The sequence below is a fragment of the Herpailurus yagouaroundi genome, unplaced genomic scaffold (assembly GCF_014898765.1).
Source record: "Herpailurus yagouaroundi ecotype Mexico unplaced genomic scaffold, PumYag 180, whole genome shotgun sequence".
NCBI classification, from domain to species: Eukaryota; Metazoa; Chordata; class Mammalia; order Carnivora; family Felidae; genus Herpailurus; species Herpailurus yagouaroundi.
The window spans coordinates 28,961,645-28,988,592 of NW_024412411.1; the positions used below are offsets into that span (position 1 = coordinate 28,961,645).

General features: G+C 37.5%; 1 protein-coding gene across 2 annotated transcripts in view; it reads right to left on the reverse strand.

Annotated features, from left to right (window-relative positions):
- Positions 1-26,948, reverse strand: part of PGR (progesterone receptor) — a 112,804-nt gene that overhangs the window by 66,094 nt on the left and 19,762 nt on the right. For both annotated transcript variants that reach the window (XM_040489704.1, XM_040489703.1), the window contains exon 3: positions 7,778-7,894. In XM_040489704.1, coding sequence (XP_040345638.1) covers positions 7,778-7,894 — 117 coding nt within the window. The remainder of the gene's footprint in view (positions 1-7,777; positions 7,895-26,948) is intronic.

Below are 26,948 nucleotides of genomic sequence, written 5' to 3' on the forward strand. Positions count from 1 at the left end.
GTCAGATAAAGGTTTAGTATCCGAAATATACAAAGAACTTATAAAACTCAACACCTGAAAAACAAATAATCCATTTAAAAAAATGGGCAGAAGACAGGAATAGACAATTTTCCAAAGAAGACATCCAGATGGCCAACAGACACATGAAAAGATCACTCATCATCAGGGAAATACAAATCAAAACCACATTGAGATACCACCTCACATGGGTCAGAGTAGGTAAAATTAACAACTCAGAAAACCACAGATGATGGCAAGGATATGAAGAAATGGGAACCCTTCTGTACTGTTGGTGGGAATGTAAACTGACACAGCCACTCTGGAAAACAGTATGGATGTTGCTCAAAAGTTAAAAATAGAGATACCCTATGAACCAGCAACTGCACTACTAGGTATTTACCCAAAGGAAACAAAAATACTAATTTGAAAGAGATACATGCACCCTGATGTTTATAGAGGCATTATCAACAATACCCAAATTATGGAAAGAACCCAAATGTCCATGACTGATAAATGGATAAAGAAGAAGTGGTATGTATACATGATGGGATATTACTCAGCCTTAAAAAAAATGAACTATTGCCATTTGCAATGACGTGGATGGAGCTAGAGAGTATTATGCTAAGTGAAGTAAGTCAGAGAAAGACAAATACCATATGAGTTTACTCATATGTGGAATTTAAGAACAAAACAAATGAAAATAGAGAGGGATAAAAAGAGAGAAGCAAAAACCAAGAAACAGACTCTTAACTATAGTGAACAAACAATGGTTACCAGAGGGGAGGTGGGAAGGGGGATAGGAGAAGTAGATGGTGGTTATCTTGGAGGGAACTTGTGATGAGCACTGGGTGTTGTATGTAAGCAATGAATCACTCAATTCTATACCTGAAATTAATATACTATATGTTAACTAACTGTAATTTAAATAAAAACTTGGAACCATAAAAAATAAAATTTGAAAAACAATAAATAAAAACTTAAAGAGGGAAAAAGAAAATATACTTAGAAGGGGGAAGGAAAAGAAATGGCCAAGTGAAATGAAAATATTAATTAAAGGATTCAGAAGTGACTCTTCTCCCTGATACTTCCTATTAATTCATCCGGCTTAATATTTTTGATAACACTTATAATAATTTGACATACATACTTATTGTTCCTCTACCCAAAATGTAAGCTCCATTAGGGTAGAGATTTGTTTCTGTTTCTGTTGTGTGTGTGTGTGTGTGTGTGTGTGTGTGTGTGTGCGCGCGCTGCTATACCCCCGGAATTTAGAAGAGTACCTGGTAAGTGGTAAGGGCTCCATATATAGTTACTTAAAGAGAATGAGGATGGGAGGGAAGATGGCGGCGTAGGAGGACGCTGGGCTCACCGCGCATCCTGCTGATCACTTAGATTCCACCTACACCTGCCTAAATAACCCAGAAAAACGCCAGAGGATTAGCAGAACTGAGTCGCCGGAGCCAAGCGCAGACGAGAGGCCCACGGAAGAGGGTAGGAAGGGCAGCGAGGCGGTGCGCGCTCCATGGACTGGTGGGAGGGAGCCGGGGCGGAGGGGTGGCTCGCCGGCCAAGCAGAGCCCCCGAGTCTGACTTGCAAAAAGCGGAGGGGCCTGACGGACTGTGTTCCGACAGCAAGCGCGACTTAGCGTCTGGGAGGTCATAAATTAACAGCTCTGCTCAGAAAGTGAGAAGGCTGGAGGACAAAGGGAAGGAGAGCTGCTGAGCCCCCGGACGACAGAGCTCAGTTTGGTGGGGAACAAAGGCGCTCGCCAGCACCATCTCCCCCACCCATCCCCCAGCCAAAATCCCAAAGAGAACCAGTTCCTGCCAGGGAACTTGCTTGCTCTGCGCAACCACCCAACTCTGCGCTTCTGCGGAGCCAAACCTCCGACAGCGGATCTGACTCCCTCCTGCTGCCACAGGGCCCCTCCTGAAGTGGATCACCTAAGGAGAAGCAAGCTAAGCCTACCCCTCCTGCCCCTGTGCACCTTGCCTACCCACCCCGGCTAAGACGCCAGATCCCCAGCATCACAAGCCTGGCAGTGTGCAAGTAGCCCAGACAGGCCACCCCACCCCACAGTGAATCCCGCCCCTAGGAGAGGGGAAGAGAAGGCACACACCAGTCTCACTGTGAACACAGCGGTGGGCTGGGGGCAGACATCAGGTCTGACTGCGGCTCCGCCCACCAACTCCAGTTATACACCACAGCACAGGGGAAGTGCCCTGCAGGTCCTCACCACGCCAGGGACTATCCAAAATGACCAAGCGGAAGAATTCCCTCAGAAGAATCTCCAGGAAATAACAACAGCTAATGAGCTGATCAAAAAGGATTTAAATAATATAACAGAAAATGAATTTAGAATAATAGTCATAAAATTAATCGCTGGGCTTGAAAACAGTACAGCTGACAGCAGAGAATCTCTTGCTACAGAGATCAAGGGACTAAGGAACAGTCACGAGGAGCTGAAAAACGCTTTAAACGAAATGCATAACAAAATGGAAACCACCACGGCTCGGGTTGAAGAGGCATAGGAGAGAATAGGTGAACTAGAAGATAAAGTTATGGAAAAAGAGGAAGCTGAGAAAAAGAGAGATAAAAAAATCCAGGAGTATGAGGGGAAAATTAGAGAACTCAGTGATACACTAAAAAGAAATAATATACGCATAATTGGTATCCCAGAGGAGGAAGAGAGAGGGAAAGGTGCTGAAGGGGTACTTGAAGAAATTATAGCTGAGAACTTCCCTGAAGTGGGGAAGGAAAAAGGCATTGAAATCCAAGAGGCACAGAGAACTCCCTTCAGACGGAACTTGAATCGATCTTCTGCACAACATATCATAGGGAAACTGGCAAAATACAAAGATAAAGAGAAAATTCTGAAAGCAGCAAGGGGTAAACGTGCCCTCACATATAAAGGGAGACCTATAAGACTCGTGACTGATCTCTCTTTTGAAACTTGGCAGGCCAGAAAGAATTGGCACGAGATTTTCAGTGTGCTAGACAGAAAAAATATGCAGCCGAGAATCCTTTATCCAGCAAGCCTGTCATTTAGAATAGAAGGAGAGATAAAGGTCTTCCCAAACAAACAAAAACTGAAGGAATTTGTCACCACTAAACCAGCCCTACAAGAGATCCTAAGGGGGGCCCTGTGAGACAAAGTACCAGAGACATCACTACAAGCATAAAACATACAGACATCACAATGACTCTAAACCCATATCTTTCTATAATAACACTGAATGTAAATGGATTAAATGCGCCAACCAAAAGACATAGGGTATCAGAATGGATAAAAAAACAAGACCCATCTATTTGCTGTCTACAAGAGACTCATTTTAGACCTGAGGACACCTTTAGATTGAGAGTGAGGGGATGGAGAACTATTTATCATGCTACTGGAAGCCAAAAGAAAGCTGGAGTAGCCATACTTATATCAGACAAACTAGACTTTAAATTAGAGGCTGTAACATAAGATGAAGAAGGACATTATATAATAGTGACAGGGTCTATCCATCAGGAAGAGCTAACAATTATAAATGTCTATGCGCCGAATACCGGAGCGCCCAAATATATAAAACAATTACTCATAAACATAAGCAACCTTATTGATAAGAATGTGGTAATTGCAGGGGACTTTAACGCCCCACTTACAGAAATGGATAGATCATCTAGACACACGGTCAATAAAGAAACAAGGGCCCTGAATGAGACATTGGATCAGATGGACTTGACAGATATATTTAGAACTCTGCATCCCAAATCAACAGAATATACTTTCTTCTCGGGTGCACATGGAACATTCTCCAACATAGATCATATACTGGGTCACAAAACAGCCCTTCATAAGTTTACAAGAATTGAAATCAAAGCATGCATACTTTCAGACCACAATGCTATGAAGCCTGAAATCAACCACAGAAAAAAGTCTGGAAAACCTCCAAAAGCATGGAGGTTAAAGAACACCCTACTAACGAATGAGTGGGTCAACCAGGCAATTCAAGAAGAAATTAAAAAATATATGGAAACAAATGAAAATGAAAATACAACAATCCAAATGCTTTGGGACACAGCAAAGGCAGTCCTGAGAGGAAAATACATTGCAATCCAGGCCTATCTCAAGAAACAAGAAAAATCCCAAATACAAAATCTAACAGCACACCTAAAGGAAATAGAAGCAGTACAGCAAAGGCAGCCTAAACCCAGCAGAAGAAGAGAAATAATAAAGATCAGAGCAGAAATAAACAATATAGAATCTAAAAAAACTGTAGAGCAGATGAACGAAACCAAGAGTTGGTTTTTTGAAAAAATAAACAAAATTGACAAACCTCTAGCCAGGCTTCTCAAAAAGAAAAGGGAGATGACCCAAATAGATAAAATCATGAATGAAAATGGAATTATTACAACCAATCCCTCAGAGATAAAAACAATTATCAGGGAATACTATGAAAAATTATATGCCAACAAATTGGACAACCTGGAAGAAATGGACAAATTCCCGAACACCCACACTCTTCCAAAACTCAATCAGGAGGAAATAGAAAGCTTGAACAGACCCATAACCAGCGAAGAAATTGAATCGGTTATCAAAAATCTCCCAACAAATAAGAGTCCAGGACCAGATGGCTTCCCAGGGGAGTTCTACCAGACGTTTAAAGCAGAGATAATACCTATCCTTCTCAAGCTATTCCAAGAAATAGAAAGGGAAGGAAAACTTCCAGACTCATTCTATGAGCCAGTATTACTTTGATTCCTAAACCAGACAGAGACCCAGTAAAAAAAGAGAACTACAGGCCAATATCCCTGATGAATATGGATGCAAAAATTCTCAATAAGATACTAGCAAATCGAATTCAATGGCATATAAAAAGAATTATTCACCATGATCAAGTGGGATTCATTCCTGGGATGCAGGGCTGGTTCAACATTCGCAAATCAACAACGTGATACATCACATTAACAAAAAAAAAGAGAAAAACCATATGATCCTGTCAATCGATGCAGAAAAGGCCTTTGACAAAATCCAGCACCCTTTCTTAATACAAACCCTTGAGAAAGTCGGGATAGAAGGAACATACTTAAAGATCATAAAAGCCATTTATGAAAAGCCCACAGCTAACATCATCCTCAATGGGGAAAAACTGAGAGCTTTTTCCCTGAGATCAGGAACACGACAGGGATGACCACTCTCACCGCTGTTGTTTAACATAGTGCTGGAAGTTCTAGCATCAGCAATCAGACAACAAAAGGAAATCAAAGGCATCAAAATTGGCAAAGATGAAGTCAAGCTTTCGCTTTTTGCAGATGACATGATATTATACATGGAAAATCTGATAGACTCCACCAAAAGTCTGCTAGAACTGATACATGAATTCAGCAAAGTTGCAGGATACAAAATCAATGTACAGAAATCAGTTGCATTCTTATACACTAACAATGAAGCAACAGAAAGACAAATAAAGAAACTGATCCCATTCACAATTGCACCAAGAAGCATAAAATACCTAGGAATAAATCTAACCAAAGATGTAAAGGATCTGTATGCTGAAAACTATAGAAAGCTTATGAAGGTAATTGAAGAAGATTTAAAGAAATGGAAAGACATTCACTGCTCATGGATTGGAAGAATAAATATTGTCAAAATGTCAATACTACCCAAAGCTATCTACACATTCAATGCAATCCCAATCAAAATTGCACCAGCATTCTTCTCGAAACTAGAACAAGCAATCCTAAAATTCATATGGAACCACAAAAGGCCCCGAATAGCCAAAGTAATTTTGAAGAAGAAGACCAAAGCAGGCATCACAGTCCCAGACTTTAGCCTCTACTACAAAGCTGTCATCATCAAGACAGCATGGTATTGGCACAAAAACAGACACATAGACCAATGGAATAGAATAGAAACCCCAGAACTAGACCCACAAACGTATGGCCAACTCATCTTTGACAAAGCAGGAAAGAACATCCAATGGAAAAAAGACAGTCTCTTTAACAAATGGTGTTGGGAGAACTGGACAGCAACATGCAGAAGGTTGAAACTAGACCACTTTCTCACACCATTCACAAAAGTAAACTCAAAATGGATCAAGGACCTGAATGTGAGACAGGAAACCATCAAAACCTTAGAGGAGAAAGCAGGAAAAGACCTCTCTGACCTCAGCCGTAGCAATCTCTTACTCGACACATCCCCAAAGGCAAGGGAATTAAAAGCAAAAGTGAATTACTGGGACATTATGAAGATAAAAAGCTTCTGCACAGCAAAGGAAACAACCAACAAAACTAAAAGGCAACCAACGGAATGGGAAAAGATATTTGCAAATGACATATCGGACAAACGGCTAGTATCCAAAATCTATAAAGAGCTCACCAAACTCCACACCCGAAAAACAAATAACCCAGTGAAGAAATGGGCAGAAAACATGAATAGACACTTCTCTAAAGAAGACATCCGGATGGCCAACAGGCACATGAAAAGATGTTCAGCGTCGCTCCTTATCAGGGAAATACAAATCAAAACCACACTCAGGTATCACCTCACGCCAGTCAGAGTGGCCAAAATGAACAAATCAGGAGACTATAGATGCTGGAGAGGATGTGGAGAAACGGGCACCCTTTTGCAGTGTTGGTGGGAATGCAAATTGGTGCAGCCTCTCTGGAAAACAGTGTGGAGGTTCCTCAGAAAATTAAAAATAGACCTACCCTATGACCCAGCAATAGCACTGCTAGGAATTTATCCAAGGGACACAGGAGTACTGATGCATAGGGGCACTTGTACCCCAATGTTCATAGCAGCACTCTCAACAATAGCCAAATTATGGAAAGAGCCTAAATGTCCATCAACTGATGAATGGATAAAGAAATTGTGGTTTATATACACTATGGAATACTACGTGGCAATGAGAAAAAATGAAATATGGCCTTTTGTAGCAACGTGGATGGACCTGGAGAGTGTGATGCTAAGTGAAATAAGCCATACAGAGAAAGACAGATACCATAAGGTTTCACTCAATGTGGATCCCGAGAAACTTAACAGGAACCCATGGGGGAGGGGAAGGAAAAAAAAAAAAAAGAGGTTAGAGTGGGAGAGAGCCAAAGCATAAGAGACTGTTGAGAACTGAGAACAAACTAAGGGTTGATGGGGGGTGGGAGGGAGGAGAGGGTGGGTGATGGGTATTGAAGAGGGCACCTTTTGGGATGAGCACTGGGTGTTGTATGGAAACCAATTTGACAATAAATTTCATATATAAATAGAAAAAAAATAATAAACATTAAAACAATTAAAAAAAAAAAGAGAATGAGGAAGGGAAGTAGGGTGGGAGGGGATTGATGGAGAGAGAGAGGGAGATGGATAAAGACCAATATACTTGACCAATTCACAGAATCAATTCTTGATTCTGAAAAGAACCTCAGTACTCTCATTTTACAAATAAGGAGACTGATGCCCAGAAGGAGTAGTGACTTATCCAAGGCTACCCAGACAGTGAGTGGCAGAGACTAGATCCAACCTATGTTACTTAATAAGAGGCTGGTGAACTTCTCATAGCATCTCCGTATAGGCAATATAGACAAATGAAGGCTTATTACTTTTCATAACATACCTAAAAAAGATGAGAATCCATAGTTAATATGATATTAATGGTTGTTTCATTCAGACACCAATAATCATGACAGGAAAAGCAAAACAAGAACAAAGATGAATAAGAAAACTAGGATTTCCTGGCCCACAGTTTTAGAGTGTAAATATTCAACAGCATATTACTGATGAAAACATCAGTATTACCTCCAAGGACCATGCCAGCCTGGCAACACTTTCTAAGGCGACATGCAGGGCAGTTTTTTCTGCGGATTTTATCAACAATGCAATCATTTCTTCCAGCACATAAATAATTATGCTGCCCTAGAAAACAAAACAAAAACAAAAGTTACATATGATATCTAAAGACCTTTGGAAATTTTATGCATAGAAAAAACAACAACAACAACAACAACAACAAATGCACATCAGCAAGTGCATTACTGTCTCTCTCCGCCTCTTGCCTGGCATAAGTGAATGTTGGGGATGCTCCAAACCCTGTTTAATAGTTTACCCGTGTCTTCATGAGCCTTAATGAGGTGCACACAGCATATAAATTAATTTTATGACTCCTTTAAAAATGTTTTGTATAATATTTCTGTTCATCTTCTTAACGGTGTCAGTATCAGATTGCCCTTAGCCCTTTCTCATTTCAAGGTTATCTACATGTTGTTGATAAGCTTTAGTTATGTAAGATAGTCAAATTATAGTAAAACTTTTTTTTCTTTCTGACATCTAAACGTTCAATAAACAGACTAAAGAACTAAAGAAGTCTCTGAAATAAACATTTTATAAAATCTATACACTTAATTCTATTGGAAATTCCTGGAGCTATCTTACTTACAGGGTCAAATGATTGTGAATAGCACATTAAAAAAAAAAAAAAGATGTCACTGATTGTGCTGACTTTACTGCCTAGGTTATTTTGGCTGCAAATTAGAAAACACAATAAATGGAAATAATGATAAATGAGAAAAATTTAAAACACTGAGAAGTACTGAATGAAGGAAAAGACAGAAGAATTGTAGAAGAAATGCAGATACTATGTGTGACCATGGGATCATTTGTGGAGTTTCCTTCAAAAGGTCTGGGATATGAATTTAATATTCAACCATGATGATTTTATTTTATTTATTTTATTTTTAATATAATTTATTGTCAAATTGGCTTCCATGCAACACCCAGTGCTCATCCCAAGTTCCCCCCTCAATGCCCATCACCCACTTTCCCCTCTCTCCCACCCCCCATCAACCCTCAGTTTGCCTTCTATATTTAAGAGTCTCTTATGGTTTGCCTCCCTTCCTCTTTGTAACTTTTTTTTCCCCTTCACTTCCCCCATGGTCTTAAGTTTCTCAAGATACACGTATGAATGAAAACATAACAACCATGATCCTTTTAAACCACAAACGTGTTCCATTTAATAAAGCATGGAACAATCTAACTTAATTAGATCGAATTTAAAATATTCAGCTTAAGCATGGAAACATTAATTAACTGAAAAATTTACTTTTTGGCACTCATTTTCCAATAAATTCCTGTAACACAGACTGAGTCTTTTTAACCTCTTCAGCTTACTTATATTTTGGAAGTATGAAAAGTAATTTTAAAAGATTATGGAATTTCCTTTAATATTTTATATTAGCATTAAAATCAGATTCACTCTTCTGGCCAAAGTTTGTGGTAAAGGAACACAGAGGTACCTTAAACATTTGCTTTATCAAGCAGGGGAAGTATGTGAACAAAGCACAATGGGAAAAAAGGCCAGGTCTGTCAGACAGCTAGCAACAAAATGGTCTTGGCCTGGGGCATTTTGGGATAAGCACAGATGGTCTTTTCTTTTTTTTTTTTTTTTTAATTTTTTTTTTCAACGTTTATTTATTTTTGGGATAGAGAGAGACAGAGCATGAACGGGGGAGGGGCAGAGAGAGAGGGAGACACAGAATTGGAAACAGGCTCCAGGCTCTGAGCCATCAGCCCAGAGCCCGACGCGGGTCTCGAACTCACGGACCGCGAGATCGTGACCTGGCTGAAGTCGGACGCTTAACAGACTGCGCCACCCAGGCGCCCCGGTCTTTTCTTAAATATATATTCCCCCACAAACTTATGTCCATGTACTCTCTCCTACTAATGTTCATTCTCTTGTTTAGGAGTCTTAGGCATAGACTTAGGGCTTTCCTCCTAACAAAGGATGGTTATGAAGTTTCACACTCATGTCCATCAGATTAGTAGAGTGTACAATACATGCTACTTTTTGAATTGACTCTGCTCATTTTTTTACCACAAGTTATATTTGCAGGCTACAGGAGTGACTGTGGGAATAAAGTATGTGTAAATCAATCAATCAGTCAATTAACCTATCCATCCGTCATTCATCTGGACCCTACACTGATTTCTCACAAGAAGAGAGAACAGGAAGTAGGGAGCAAGATTTTCCATCCTATACAGAGGAAACCTTTAACAGTGCACATGGATGTAATTGTTTTTTTGAAGGGAGGCTCTCCTGCCTTCTACCCCTAGGTCACAAATATTTAGGAAAAACCAAAAGCCCAAAAAAAAACACCAGCATCTGGGATACTGCTGATTATAGTATTTCAATTTCTTAAATGATTTACGATGGCACCTTCTCTTTCAGTGCTCAAAGGGAGTTCTTCTTACCAAGGTTCTCAGTCTATGCTCTTGTAACCATTGTTTCCTACCTGCTTTCAAATCTTGCCCTTTCTCTCCTAAAATCTTTAGACTCTTCCTCTCCAATGATATCCTCCTTTCACAAGTGTTTCCATGCCAAAAAATTCTAGCAGCAATAAGGAAAAAATAAAAGGAATTCTGTCTCACTCTAAATTCTTCCAGGATCCATCCCTTGGTCATCTAACTTGTTGAAAAAATCATCTACATTTTCAGTCTCTAACTACCCAACTTCCTTTACTCCTCAGCATACTATAATATGGCTTATATATATTCACTGTTCTTATAAAATGGCTTAACAAAGATTTCTTCATTCCTAAATACTGTGGATTCTTTCTTGACCTTATGTATAATTTGGCACTGATAATTTCTCTCCCCACCTGTCTCCTGCTTTGTTTTGGGGGGCATGTCTCTTCTGACTCTTCATGTGTCTTTCTAATGGTTCCTTTAAGTTCCATTTGCCAACACCTTGTCCTTTGCCTATTTCTTATATGTTTTACTCCACTGTACACACCATATGGGTAGTTTCATTATCTTCTCATGGCTCCACAACCTCACTCTGAGCTCTGCCCTTCCAACCACTTATTTGTAGTTACTTCAAACTCACTCAACATATACAAAAAATAATATAGTGATTATCTGGTCAAATTGTTAATTTTATAAATTGTATTATTCGCAAAATTGTGGAACAAATTAAGGAAATTCAAAAGAGAAAAATCATCTACAATTTCATTATCATGCCCTATCATTTTTGTGTTTCGTTCTAGTTGGCCTATACAGACCTGGAGGATACTTAATACTTACTTGTTAATATTCATTAAGTGAATACATATACACTCTTATAAAACCCTCATACATTCAACAAGCATTTATTGCTTATCATGTATGTCCCAATACTGTTTGAATACTCACTTTTCCCCACTAAATGTAAATGCCTAATTTCCATGCCTAATTTCCACCTAACTTTTGATACTATATTAGAGTGTTAAACAGCAGAGTTACTTTAAATAAGATTGATTATTCAAAGTTTGGATCTGGATCTTACTATCTATAAGGTAATAACAACAGCAGCAGGCCACTATCAAGTATTTACTATCTGCTAGGCACTGTTATAAATTATTTGCATGTATCAACTCATTTATCATCATAGCATCCTTATTATTAACATTAGTCCCATTTTATAGAGTTAGCTGAAGCACAGAGAAGTAACATTTCTAAAGTCACACAGCTAGACATTTGAGCTTAATTAACCTGAAAGGTAGTATAGAAATTTATTATTATTAACCTGAAATTTATTATTATTAATCTGAAAGGTAGTATAGAAAATTAAGAGTGTGGACTTTGGTTTTTTTCGTTGTTGTTGTCATGATTTTTTGTTTTGAGAGACAGAGAGAGAGAGAGAGAGAGAGAGGTGAGGAGGGGAAGAGAGAGAGGGAGAGAGAGAATCTTAAGCAGGCGCCACGTCCAGCACAGAACCCAATGGCGAGATCATGACCTTAGCCGAAATCAAGAGTCTGACGCTTAACCAACTGAGCCAGCCAGGTGCCCCAAGAGTAAGGATTTTGGAGCATTACTGCTTAAGTTCAAATTTCAAACTCCTTACTTAGTAGCTAGATGACTTTGACAAGTAAAATGAAATAATATTAGTACCCAGAATTGGATCTAAGGATTAAACAATCTCATGTAAGAGTCTGTCAAATAGCAAGTAATTAATGAATGTCTGCTACAACTATGATTATTGTCACATCTCTAAATACCAAATACAGTACTGGATCTGTTCTAGATCTAGCCCAAAAATTCTATACTTAGTGAAGTTCTTCGGTTTGAAAGGCAATTGAAAGACATTCTCAGATATGCATAAAATCAGGAAATGAGAGCCCAGTACACACTCTAAAGAGATTCCTAAAGATATAACTTAACCAATAATGGACGAGTTACAATAGAGAATGCACGAGGAGGGAAATCTGGCATGAAAGATTGTTGATGAGTACTAAATAAAGTTAAACATAGATTTAAGTATAAATGAGAAAATTATAGTTATCAAATAGAATGCAATTCTTATAACTCTTGGTGGTGGGGGAGGGGAGAGCTAAGCATTCCAAGATTTGACGTTTGAAAAGGAGGAAAATTTCTGATAATAAAGGCTATTGGCATGAAGGCACCATCTTGAGGGGTAGGCATGATTCATATCATCATGGGCTGCCTGTAACAAAATGGAAAGGCTTAAAGAAATCTGAAAGTTACACTATGGTCAACTTTAACACTAATGTTAGGCTATCAAAACTGCAATCAAAACTGCTATCAAAACTGCTTGCAAAATCATGCAAGCAGAATTTAGGGGGTAAAATTAGAGGTTAACCTTTTCCAGGAGACCTTTTGGCTTAAGAAATGTTTCACCCAACCAGTTCCAACTAGAGCTAAGATAATTTGGCATGGGGCCCAGGCACTGCCTCTGCAACCAGAAAGCTTGGCCAGGACTCAGAGCCACCGAGAAGGCAAGGAATACAGAAAGGACCACTCTGTCATATTTGTCACTCCATCAGGTACCTGGCTGTACATGCAAGTGAAGAAAGTTCATGCCCAATGCATTGGCTCTGTCAAAACTTTATCCAGGACATCTTCAAAACATTGAATTGTGGGGGTTGTGAATCCAGCATAGTGTGTAGTGCTACCACTTTTCTTTAGACAATTTACATTCTGGTTTTGAAAAACAGATCCACTTGCTCATTCCTCATAAATCACAGATTTAGGCTCAATTGTTGCTGCTCCTCAGTCCAACACAACATTGTCACTCTAAAACAATTTACAAAAAGTCAGTCTTCAAATTACTTAGTACGTTCTAATATCCTTGCTATCTACCCATACCTTCACCACCAGGAGTTACAAGACATCCAGGAGTATTTAGAAGCTATGGGCCACCACAAACAGAATGAATGGCACAATGTTAAATAATAGGAGAATTCACCCAAACAGGAGATACTGTCTAAATCTCCCCTTTTAATATATACATCATCTGCCCCTTCTGAAACCTGGGGCAATGTTACCAAAAGTCTGTAATAGAACACCACATTTTCTCTTTCTCCTTAGAAAATCTCATATATTTCAGGGTGGGAAGAGCAAGGGGTAATTACTATTACATCTTTTCTTTTGAATTTCATATTCTGTTTTATGTTCTAGGTGTACTAACATCCTTACATTTCCCCAAAGTCTCTCATACCTTTATGACTCTCCTCCCTTTTCTAAGTTTACCTGTTGAACAAACTCTTAACTGGTCTAACTGATCCTACAAAGGCCTAGACATTTCTTCTACGTAACCAACTAAATATTCAATATGTATCTACTATAAATACTGTTTGCCTGCCTTCCCTAGGTTTTGTGAAGGTAAAAACTAGGTCTTTTGTAAGTTTTGTGTTAAATAAGACTGCAATAAATATTTGTTGAATATATGTACACATAACTATATTTTTTGTTTCACTTATAGCCATAACTATGGTGTACTCAATGATATAGGCTCTACAGTAGTATTTCACTTATTGTCATATATGGTAAATTTTAAAAATGTCTTGCTCCAGATTTGTATTTAACATCTTTCAACATTTTTATACACAATGCCTATTGTTTCAACGAATTTCCTGCCTTTTTATATTAATAGACCATGAGTTATAAGTAGAGTCTTAACAAGCTTATTTTTATAGTTTTTTTTTAATTTTTAAATTTCAATATAATTAACAGTGTTAGTTTCAGGTGTACAATGTAGTAAATCAACAATTCTATACACCACTCAGTGCTCATCACGATACTCTTAACCCCTTCTATTTCACCTAACCCGCCTCCCATCTCCCCTCTGATAACCACCAGTTTTTCCTCTATACTTAAGCATCTGTTTATATCTTTTTTTCTTTGTTCATTTATTGCAAATTTATTTTTAACATCTACCTTTGTAAAGACATAAGTTTTTATTATTTCTGAAATTTTTATATTTATCTGAAAAAACAGATTATTGAATGGCTATATTTATGTTACTTCTAACTGCTCCCTATCTATATATCTATACTTATTTATAAATAAATATATGATATATATTATAATATATCATAATTATATATATAACATATATATACTTATTTAATATATATTTATATAACTTTAATTTAATATATTATATTTATAGAACTTTAATTTAATATATTAATACAACTTTAAGTGTTACTATCATTAAAAGGATCATATTTTGTGAAAATAAAGGCATTATTAAAATGTGACTAGGGGCGCCTGGGTGGCGCAGTCAGTTAAGCGTCCAACTTCAGCCAGGTCACGATCTCGCGGTCCGTGAGTTCCAGCCCCGCGTAGGGCTCTGGGCTGACGGCTCAGAGCCTGGGGCCTGTTTCCGATTCTGTGTCTCCCTCTCTCTTTGCCCCTCCCCCGTTCATGCTCTGTCTCTCTCTGTCCCAAAAATAAATTAAAAAAAAAGTTGAAAAAAAAATTAAAAAAAAATAATAAAAAAAATAAAATGTGACTAGATCATTTTATATGCCTAATGGCATAAGAATTTCGGATACACGATAAAATTCCATTTTGATTGAAATGAAATCTATTATAAGCTAAAAAGAGATTTACCTTTAAAATAAGACTTCTGTATTATTTTTGTTGCCTTATAAGCACAAGTGAACGCATTTCCCTTTGATTTGAGAGAAGTCACAACTTTTTCACGTCTTCCTTTGAAAAGGAGGGGGAAATATGTAGTAAAATGGCAGGAAGAATGAATATATATATTTAACAGATAAAGAACAAAGAAGAGGAAGTTGGTATTGTATCACTTGTGAAGCATAGGGTTGAGACAACATGACCTGGTACTTATGGGGGCATTCCTTCCACCACAAACACAAACATGCTGAATAAAACGTCATGGAAATAATGTTGTTTAATTATAGTCTAGAACAAAAAATGGGGGTATCCCAATAAGCCAGAAATTAAAAAAGATAAGCAGAGGGGAAACTGGAATGTTCAAAAAAAGTTTCAGGTGTAGATATAGGACCTAGGAGCCAAGAACTGGAGTTTAACAGTCACAAGGGGCCAGGATTTGTGGCCTCAGGCCCACCAGAAGAAGAGCATGGGAACTGAACCCTGCATAAAATGGAGAATCTGAAGGCTGTCTTATCCATGAAAATAGGGCTAGAAAACACTACACAGACTATGCTGATGAAGCCAGGAATCTGCCCAAAACTTTGGGTGGGGAGAGGAGTCACCCATAACTAACAATAAAACATACAAAAATCTTGGCCTTTACAAGAGGTGATTTTCACTACCACATGATGTATGAACCTGTGCCAAGGAACAAATACTGGTCTAAGACCAGTAAAACTCCTAGAGTCCTGGGAAAGCCAGGACTTTGCAAAACTCATCTATAAAAGCAGGTATGCATATTTGCCAAAAAAAGAGAGATCTGTACGAGAATATTTATAGAAGTAGTGTTTATAATTAGTCCCAAACGGAAAACCCAAATGATCATCTACAGCATAATGTATAAACAAACTCTGTTTTACTTATTCAATACATTATTATACAGCAATGAAAAAAAATATCTAGTCTGTGCAGAGATGTGGATGAATTCCATAAGTATAATGCGTAAAATAAGTAGACACAGAAAAATGCTCTATGATTCCATTAATATAAAGTTCTCAGACAGTCAAAACCATATATAATGTTAAAAGTTGAGAGGTGGTTACCTGTGGAGAGTGACTGGAAGGGGTGTAAGAAGGCTTCTGGGAAGCTAATGATTTGTAAGTGGTTTAATTTGGGTGATGACATCCTAGTTTCATTTACTCAATAATAAATCATTAAGCTCTACACCTTTAATTTGAGCACTTTTCTAAAATTATTCATGCCAATAAAAAGTTTGTACTTTCTTTTTAAAAATAGTTCCACCAGGGGCGCCTGGGTGGCGCAGTCGTTAAGCGTCCGACTTCAGCCAGGTCATGATCTCGCGGTCCGTGAGTTCGAGCCCCGCGTCGGGCTCTGGGCTGATGGCTCAGAGCCTGGAGCCTGTTTCCGATTCTGTATCTCCCTCTCTCTCTGCCCCTCCCCCGTTCATGCTCTGTCTCTCTCTGTCCCAAAAATAAATAAACGTTGAAAAAAAAATTAAAAAATAAAAATAAAAATAGTTCCACCTAAGAGGACAGACTAGAGGATACTGTGATCCAACACAGAGGGAGTCTGTGTAAGGCCAACCATTTGAAGTCCAGAGACTGAGGACAGAAGGAGTGTCCAGAGAGAAGAGAGGTATCACCTACATTACAGGATTATAGCTGAAGTTTCCGGTGAAATATCCCAACAATCCCACCAAGTATCCTGCTAGAGAAACAGTTATAATCATCCACCAAACAGAGAACTCCACTGATAGTCATATATGTACGTGCCAAGTACAACTGTGCCCCTCCTTTTAACCCCTCTCTTCCTATGCCTTTTACATTGAAAGGTGAAAATCAGCTGTTAAGGGGTCTTAGGAATATGAACATGGTAAACAGAAAAAGGTGATCTTGTTGATTCTTCTATGCAACTTCAGGCCCCAAGCATTGCTAAACTTTGGCAAAGGAGAAACCTTAAATTAGGTGAGAGTTTGGAATTTTTATGATTTTAGTATCATGCTGACCTGTGCACTGTGGTTATTAAAATGAGACTGTTCTTTTGATTAAAAACTATGGGAATGGACCAAGATTTCATAATTTCATACAGAAGATGGAACAACAAGCCCACTGTCGTTAGAGGTCATGTTGATGTTGGCATTGTGAAATATGTATACACACACACACACACACACACACACACACACACACAAATACATAAACATATGGATAAAATAATAGAATTATTTTAATATTGCTATAAATAAAATTGCAAAACAGTGCTTCTCGGCTAGAGGTATTTTTGCCCCCTTCTCTAATCTACCTCTGGGACATTTTGCAATGCCTTGGGACAATTTTGGTTCAGACAACTGACGAAGCAGGTGCTACTAAGGACAGGCCAGGGATACTGTTAAACCTCCTACAATGCACAGGACATCCCAACAACAAAGAATTAGCTGACCCCAATGTCAACAGTGCCCTCTGAGAAACTTTAGAATAAACTCATTATTGCCTCACTTTTTAAAAAAGATGTTTTCTAGGTCAGTCACCTAAAATTGCCTATAAGCAAACACAACTGTAGCAGCAATCAACACTGGGATCCAGATTGCTGTATCTAATATCATTTTTATCTGAAAGAAACCAGAGATCCTTGGAGAAATGGCTGATCTAGGTTGTGGCTGGAAATGTACAAGTTGAGCCTGTGGTGCTTTGTTGTGACAGAGTTTGATGTTATTGAGGGTTAATGAAACTGTGTCAAAGCCACACAGACCAAAGACAATTTGAACATCAGAAGGAATCTAGTTCAAGTGATTAAAATATATTGACTTCATAAAAAGTCATTACTACATGATGACATGTAAGAAAAGAAAGAAGAAGAGAAATAAAATATACTCACTGGAAACTACTGGAGGATGCTAAGGTACAAATTGATTACTTTGAAAATTGATAATTAAAGGGAAGTAACTGAGCATCTACTAGGCCTTCCAGTATTTTAAGATTACTAATTTATACAAAGAAATATAAAAAAAAGATTTATAACTGATAAAATAAGAAAGAATAATAGAAGCAGAAAATAATCCTTTTGCAATCCCTAAGGAAATGACGACCACTTGTCAAGTCTGAGAGGACAGTTAAAATACTCCTCTGTTTTTCAACTATGTGTCTGTGTGATGCCACATTTTCTTCATATGCTTCAATCAAAACAACATGTTGCAACAGGCTGAATGTAGGCACAGATAAGAGATGCAGCTGCATTTCATTAAGGCAGACATTAAAATGACTTGTAAAAATGTAAAACAATGTCAAGTTTTTTCATTAAAATTTTAGGTCTGGAAAATTAATATCAAATGGGTTTGCTATTTCTCAAATGAGCTAATAAGTTAAAAAAATATTTTAAATTTATAATATGATAAATATTGATATAATCCACATAAACAAAAACTCTGGGTTCTCAATAATTTTCAAGCATATAAAAGAAAGGGCCATACAACCCTGGCCTGCATATGATTTTTGTCAAAACATTTAACCTGAATCTAATCATGTGGGGAAAAGAAACCAGACAAATCCAGATTGTGGGAATTTCTACAAAACAGCTGGCCCGGACTCCTCAAAAGTGTCAATGTCCTGAAAGACAAAAAGAGGTAGGTGGATCCTTTTAGATTAAAGGAGATGAGAGAGATTTGTTAACCAAATGAAGTACATAATTCTTGATTAGATCCTACATGAAGAAAAACAACCTATACAGCACATTTTGGGAATAGTTTGGGAAATCTGAACATTGATTATATATTATATACAATTATTATATCAGTATTAAATTTTCCATTGTGATAATATCAAGGTTACATTGAAGAATGTTCTTGTCCTTAGAAGATATGCTCTAAAATCTTGAGAGGTGAAATATATCTGCAACTTACTTTCAAATAGTTATATATAGATATTCCTCATACTATTCTTTCAAATTTTCTGGATGTTTTCTAGAAGCCAAAGTTTTCTGAAGACACAGCAGAGTGAGATAAAGGCTTGGACTAGTTTTTCACATTAGCCAATCTGGGGATGCGTATGTAAAACTGGAAAGGAGAGAGAGGGAACAATGACTATTTGACTGAGTGTGAAAGGGAGCCAGACAATAATGAAGTAGTAAGTTTAAAAGTATCTTCATATAAGATCCAAAGTGTTTTGTTTGTTTGTTTTTTTTGTTTATTAAAGTGAAGGAAAAGGTGTGTGGGGAGGGAGAGAAGGAATAAAACAAAATTTTATTGAGTATATTATGCGCCAATATATTAGGAACTTAACTGGCTTATTCCATGTAATCCTTACAACAAAATAGATACTACATAGGTATTTAATTTTCCCAAGGGGAAAATGACTAGTCAGGTAATGAAACTACCTAAAAATAAATTAGACATAAAGAGTCTTGGGCTGAGAACAAAGAGGGCACAAATATGTCTGTCAGGAACAGAGATGTGGGCACTGGGCATCAGACATGAGCATGTGACACATGAAAGAGGGCTGCTTGAGAGTTACATCACACTGGCAGGTATCAAGGGCATAGAGAATGGCACCTTCCATCTCTTACACAAGAATGCTGTTAAGCTTCATCCTGAACCAGAGGCTACCTTAAGAATCCAATTTCTCTCAAGTATCAGGAAAACATGTACTTCAGTAGAAGTTGGGGATATTCTTAAGCTATTACACATAAGTGAGAATATGTGTTACGTTCATCTAAGAATAACAACTTATTCTGATAGAATTATTTGCAGTACAGTTTTTATTTAACTTTTAAATTTACTTCTGTTATCCAAATTCTACCAACTATTATTAGACCTTGAATAAATCATTTAACTTCTTGGTGCTTCATTTTCCTTATAATAAGAGTTGAAATAAGAGTTCAAAAGTTGTTTGAGAGTTAAATAAAATAATGTGTTAAAATATGTAGCACTATTACATAGAATAATAATAATAGGCAATAATAATGGGCAATAATTAATAATTAACAGCTAGTAGCTAGGACAGTTCAATAAACAAACATTTATTGAATATCTTCCATGTCCTGACATTGTTCTAGGTGCTGATGATAAGATCCCAGGAGCTTACTTTCCATAATTAGTTAATACTTTTGCTTAAGTTGTTTTTTAGTTTATTCTTCAGAAACACTGATTATGTGTTGAATATATGTTCTCTATTAATCATATCTCTTATTCAACAGCACAGTTGTAAGACCAAATGCTTTATAGTAAAATAGACTCTGACTCAAATTCTAGTCCTACCACTAGTACCTTGAGAAAATTATCTTAGTTTTCCCATTTATAAAATGGAAATGAAGATAAACACTATCTAAGGCTGTTATATGGATTAAATGAATTAGTTAGAGAAATTACTTAGCACACTGGTACATAGTAAACATAAAAAATCATAGCTTAAAATTTTCATCAATATGTCCTTTTCCTTCATTGTGAAGTAATGCCTTAAATATGAACTCTACACAACTTATTTTATTCTCTTCATAGTTTCTAATATAGATTTTAACTCTCCTATAACATTTTTGGATCTTACCTCATCCAGCTATATTTTAATCTTATAATTCGTTCCTGTACATTAGAATGAGCTGGATGAATAAGGAATGTCAGGAAATGGAATTAGAAAGAAAAGAGCCAATTGCCAAGACCCTGAGAGAGATGGTCTGGATTGCCAGGGAACTAGTGAAATCAGTAACCAGAGGGCTGATAGGACTAATAAGTACAACTGCAACTTTTTACCCAAATATACCTGCTCTTGGAATGTAGCCTGTCACCATGCTTCTATAGATAACATTCTTGCTTGACACCATGATACCAAAATGTTGATATAATTCTTTTACAGAGACTCATTCTTCAACAAGAAACTGCCAGAGCTGATCAGGACCACTGACCTCTTTGAGCATGTACAAGTGTCCAATGGACAAACTTTTAGCATAGAAAGGCCCTAAAACTCCATGCTTGGATCATGCTAAGGATGTCATTTTATGGTCATGAGTCATAGGAAGATTGTATTTAGAAGATCTGTGCAGGCAGAGACAACAAAATGACTTAAACCCATCCCTATTTTGAAGTTCCTTTCTCCTGTACCCAGATCCTTTCCCATTTGCCATTAAATATCTCTTACTCTCCCTTCAGGGAGACAGATTTGAAACAGACTCCTGTCTCCTCATTTGGCTGGCTTACTGAAAAAACAAAACAAAACAAAACAAAAACAAAAACAAAAAAACCTTCCTTGCTGCATACTCGATGTCTCAGTGATTGGCTTTGTTGCACATCTGGCATATGAACTTGGGTTTGGTTATGCTAGTAACGTTAGAGCTGACTGAGCCAGAGGGAATGGTAGTGGAAAGGAAGGTCAGACTATAACAGGGAAAGACTCAATAGGGCCTTGGAGATCACTGTAAGAATTTTAATTTTTCTCTGAAGGAAATAAAATGCTGTTGCAGAGTTTAGAGCAGAGAGGAGTGACATAATCTGGCTTATATTTTAACAGCATCATTTTGGCTTCTAATTGAAGTATAGATTCTAGGAGGGCAAGTGTATAAATGAGAACAGTTAAGAGTCTATCATAATAAATCCAAAGGAGAATAATCATGGTGATTAAGAGGTCATATTCTAGATATATTCTAAAGGAGGAATCAAGTAGGATACAGAATGTTACAGGTGACATTCCAATATTTAACTTTCTTAAGTCCTCAATGTTACTATTCAAAAATTTTTCCTCTTATTTCTTCTCTTTATTTCCCTTTACTTTCTTTCTGACCGTAGACCAGTTGCTCCTTCCTGAGGCTAGTCTTACTCCTCTCTTTATAAATGAAACAATGCCGCTGGATCTCTTCTGATCTCTTTCCTAATTATCTACACATCTTTTAACTTTTAAAACAACGAATTGTATGTATTATCTATCTACTTACACCTGATACTTTCAGTTATTTATTTAGCTAACCAGGAGGCATTTAGGGAAGAAATTGCACACAGACTTTAAAAACCCACACAACCATATTACCTTAAGAAAAGTTCACATACTACTGAGAGATGAAGTATTTAAGATATCTACAAAATAATCAGAAAAAAATTACAAAATTATATGTCAACAAGGTTGTTTAAATCATTGTGGTACTCTGATGCGAGACTATGGTACTCTGATTCAACATTATGACCTTTTTAAAATTTTGTTTATTTTGAGACAAAGTTCGTGCATGTACACTAGTGGGGCCGGGGGCGGTGGGGGGGGGGGGGGGGGCTAGACTCCCAAGCAGTCTCTGTGTTGTCAGCACAGAGCCCAAAGTGGGTCTCAATCTCAAGAACTGTGAGATCATGACCTGAGCCAAAATCAAGAGTAGGATGCTTAACCAAATGAGCCACCCAGGCACCCCAAGCTTATGACTTTTTACACATATATAAACTGTTCTTTCTCTCATATCTATGAATTTATTTTTCCTTTTGAGATTGCAATCCTGAATTTATCAACATTTAACTTCCTTATTTTCTTCAAACTCTGCTTTAGAACACCAGGTGACTTAAGATTCTGTTATAATTCTCTAGAGGCACTCTGGCTTCACCTGAAATTGGCTTTGCAAAAAACCAGAATTCTATGACCAAAAAATTAGCATTTTCCTACCCATTATTTAGGTCTAGTCTCCCAAATATATAAGATTATACTATCATCATATTTTTAAGCCTTTTATGATAAATTTCTTTTAAAAAATAATTTTTTAATGTTTATTTATTTTTGACAGAGAGAGAGAGAGAGAGAAAGAGAGAGAGAGAGAGAGAGAGAGAGAGAGAATGAGCAGGGGAGGGGCAGAGAGAGAGGGAGACACAGAATCGAAAGCAGGCTCCAGGCTCTGAGTTGTCAGCACAGAGGCTGACGAGGGGCTTGAACTCACAGATCGTGAGATCATGACCTGAGCCGAAGTCGGACGCTCAACCGACTGAGCCACCCAGGCACCCTGATAAATTTCTTAAACAATTGTTATTATTATGTTTAATTCTTTTTTTAAATATGAAATTTATTGTCAAATTGGTTTCCATACAACACCCAGTGATCATCCCAACAGGTGCCTTACTCAGTGCCCATCACCCACTTTCCTCTCCCTCCCACCCCCCATCAATCCTTAGTTTATTCTCAGTTTTTAAGAGTCTATTATGGTTTGGCTCCCTCCCTCTCTAAGTTTTTTTCCCTTCCCCTGCCCCATGCACTTCTGTTAAGTTTCTCAGGATCCCATAAGAGTGAAAACATATGGTATCTGTCTTTCTCTGTATGGCTTATTTCACTTAGCATCACACTCTCCAGTTTCATCCACGTTGCTACAAAGGGCCATATTTCATTCTTTCTCATTGCCACGTAGAATTCCAATGTGTACATAAACCACAATTTCTTTATCCATTCATTGGTTATTGGACTTTAGGCTCTTCCATGAATTGGCTATTGTTGAATATGCTGCTATAAACATTGGGGTACAAGTGCCCCTATGCATCAGCACTCCTGTATCCCTTGGGTAAATTCCTAGCAGTGCTACTGCTAGGACATAGGGTAGATCTATTTTTAATTTTTTGAGAAACCTCCACACTGTTTTCCAGAGTGGCTGCACCAGTTTGCATTCCCACCAACAGTGCAAGAGGGTTCCATCTCTCCACATCCTCTCCAGCATCTATAGTCTCCTGATATGTTCATTTTAGCCACTCTGACCAGCGTGAGGTGGTATCTCAGTGTGGTTTTGATTTGTATTTCCCTGATGAGGAGTGACATTGAGCATCTTTCCATGTACCTGTTGGCCATCTGGATGTCTTCTTTGGAAAAGTATAAATTCATGTCTTCTGGCCATTTCTTCCCTGGATTATTTGTTTTTTGGGTGAGGAGTCGGTGAGTTCTTTATAGATTTTAGATATTAGCCCTTTATCCCATGTCATTTGCAAAAATCTTTTCCCATTCCATCAGTTGCCTTTTAGTTTTGTTGATTGTATCCTTTGCAGTGCAGAAGCTTTTTATCTTCATGAAGTCCCAATAGTTCATTTTTGCTTTTAATTCCCTTGCCTTTGGAGATGTGTCAAGTAAGAAATTGCTGCAGCTGAGGTCAGAGAGGTTTTTTCCTGCTTTCTCCTCTAGGGTTTTGATGGTTTCCTGTCTCACATTCAGGTTCTTTATCCATTTTGAGTTTATTATTGTGAATGGTGTTAAGAAAGTGGTCTAGTTTCATTCTTCTGCATGTTGCTGTCCAGTTCTCCCAGCACCATTTGTTAAAGAGACTGTCTTTTTTCCATTGGATATGCTTTCCTGCTTTGTCAAAGATTAGTTGGCCATACTTTTGTGGGTCCAATTTTGGAAGCTCTATTCTATTCCATGGTCTATGTGTCTGTTTTTGTGCCAATAATATGCTGTCTTGATGATTAGAGCTTTGTAGTAGAGGCTAAAGTCTGGGATTGTGATGCTTCATGCTTTGGTCTTCTTCTTCAATATTACTTTGGCTGTTCGGGGTCTCTTGTGGTTCCATACAAATTTTAGGATTGCTTGTTCTAGCTTCGAGAAGAATGCTGGTGCAATTTTGATTGTGATTGCATTGAATGTGTAGATTGCTTTGGGTAGTATTGACATTTTAACCATATTTATTCTTCCAATCCATGAGCCTGGAATGTTTTTCCATTACTTTCCATTTTTTTCAATTTCATTCATAAGCTTTCTGTAGTTTTCAGCATGCAGATCTTTTACTTCTTTGGTTACGTTTATTCCTAGGTATTTTATGGTTCTTGGTGCAATTGTGAATGGGATCCGTTTCTTTATCTGTCTTTCTGTTGCTTCATTATTAGTGTATAAGAATGCAACTGATTTCTGTACATTAATTTTGTATCCTGTGACTCTGCTGAATTCATGTATCACTTCTAGCAGATTTGGTGGAGTCTATCGTGTTTTTCATGTATACTATCATGTCATCTGCAAAAAGTGAAAGCTTAACTTCATCTTTGCCAATTTTGATGTCTTTGATTTCCTTTTGTTGTCTGCTTGCTGATGCTAGCACTTCCAACACTATGTTAAATAACAGCGGTGAGAGTGGACATCCCTGTCGTGTTCCAGATCTCAGGAGGGAAAGCTCTCAGTTTTTCGCCATTGAGGATGATGTTAGCTGTGGGGTGTTTATAAATGGCTTTTATGATGTTTAAGTGTGTTCCTTCTATCCCGACCCTCTCAAGGGATTTTATTAAGAAAGGATGCTGAATTTTGTCAAATGCTTTTTCTGCATCAATTGACAGGATCATATGGTTCTTATATTTTCTTTTATTAATGTGATGTATCACATTGGTTGATTTGTGGACATTGAACCAGCCCTGCAGGCCAGGAATGAATCCCACTTGATCGTGGTGAATAATTCTTTTTATATGCCATTGAATTCGATTTGCTAGTATCTTATTGAGAATTTTTGCATCCATATTCATCAGGGATATTGGCCTGTAGTTCTCTTTTTTTACTGGGTCTCTGTCTGGTTTGGGAATCAAAGTAATACTGGCTTCATAGAATGAGTCTGGAAGTTTTCCTTCCCTTTCTATTTCTTGGAATAGCTTGAGAAGGATAGGTATTATCTCTGCTTTAAACGTCTGGTAGAACTCCCCTGGGAAGCCATCTGGTCCTGGACTCTTATTTGTTGGAAGATGTTTGATAACTGATTCCATTTCTTTGCTGATTATGGGCCTGTTCAAGTTTTCTATTTCTTCCTGTTTGAGTTTTGGAAGTGTGTGGGTGCTTAGGAATTTTTCCATTTCTTCCAGGTAGTCCAGTTTGTTGGCTTATAATTTTTCATAGTATTCCCTGATAATTGCTTGTAATTTGGAAGTATTGGTTGTAATAATTCCATTTTCATTCATGATTTTATCTATTTTGGTCCTCTCCCTTTTCTTTTTGAGAAGCCTGGTCAGAGGTTTATCAATTTTGTTTATTTTTTCAAGAAACAAACTCTTGGTTTCAATGATCTGCTCTACAGTTTTTTTAGATTCTATATTATTTATTTCTGCTCTGATCTTTATTATTTCTCTTCTTCTGCTGGGTTTGGGGTGCTGTGCTTTCTGCTTCTAGTTCCTTTAGGTGTGCTGTTAGATTTTGTATTTGGGGTTTTTCTTGTTCCTTGAGATACTCCTGGATTGCAATGTATTTTCCTCTCAGGACTCCCTTCACTGCATCCCAAAGCATTTGGATTGTTGTATTTTCATTTTCATTTGTTCCCATATAGTTTTTAATTTCATCTATAATTGCTTGGTTGATGCATTCATTCTTTAGTAAGGTGTTCTTTCATCTCCATGCTTTTGAGGTTTTCCAGACTTTTTCCTGTGGTTGATTTCAAGTTTCATAGCATTGTGATATGAAAGTGTGCATGGTATGATCTCAATTCTTTTATACTTATTAAGGGCTGTGTTGTGATCCAGTATGTGATCTATCTTGGAGAATGTTCCATGTGCACTCGAGAAGAAAGTATATTCTGTTGCTTTGGGATGCAGAGTTCTAAATAGATCTGTCAAGTCCATCTGATCAAATGTATCATTCAGGGCCCTTGTTTCTTTATTGATCCTGTGTCTAGATGATCTATCCATTGTTGTAAGTGGGGTATTAAACTCCCCTGCAATTACCACATTCTTATCAATAAGGTTGCTTATATTTTGATTGTTTTATATATTTGGGGGCTCCCGTATTCATTGCATAGACATTTATAATTGTTAGCTCTTTCTGATGGATAGACCCTGTCATTATTCTCTTGTTACAACCTTTAATTCATCTATTATCTCTTGTTACAACCTTTAATTAAAGTCTAGTTTGTCTGATATAAGTATGGCTACTCCAGCTTTCTTTTGACTTCCAGTAGCATGATAGATAGTTCTCCATCCCCTCACTTTCAATCTGAAGGTGTCCTCAGGGCTAAAATGAGTCTCTTGTAGACAGCAAATAGATGGGTCCTATTTTTTATCCATTCTGATACTCTGTGTCTTTTGGTTAGAGCATTTAGTCCATTACATTCAGTGTTATTATTGAAAGATATGGGTTTAGAGTCATCGTGATGTCTGTAGGTTTCA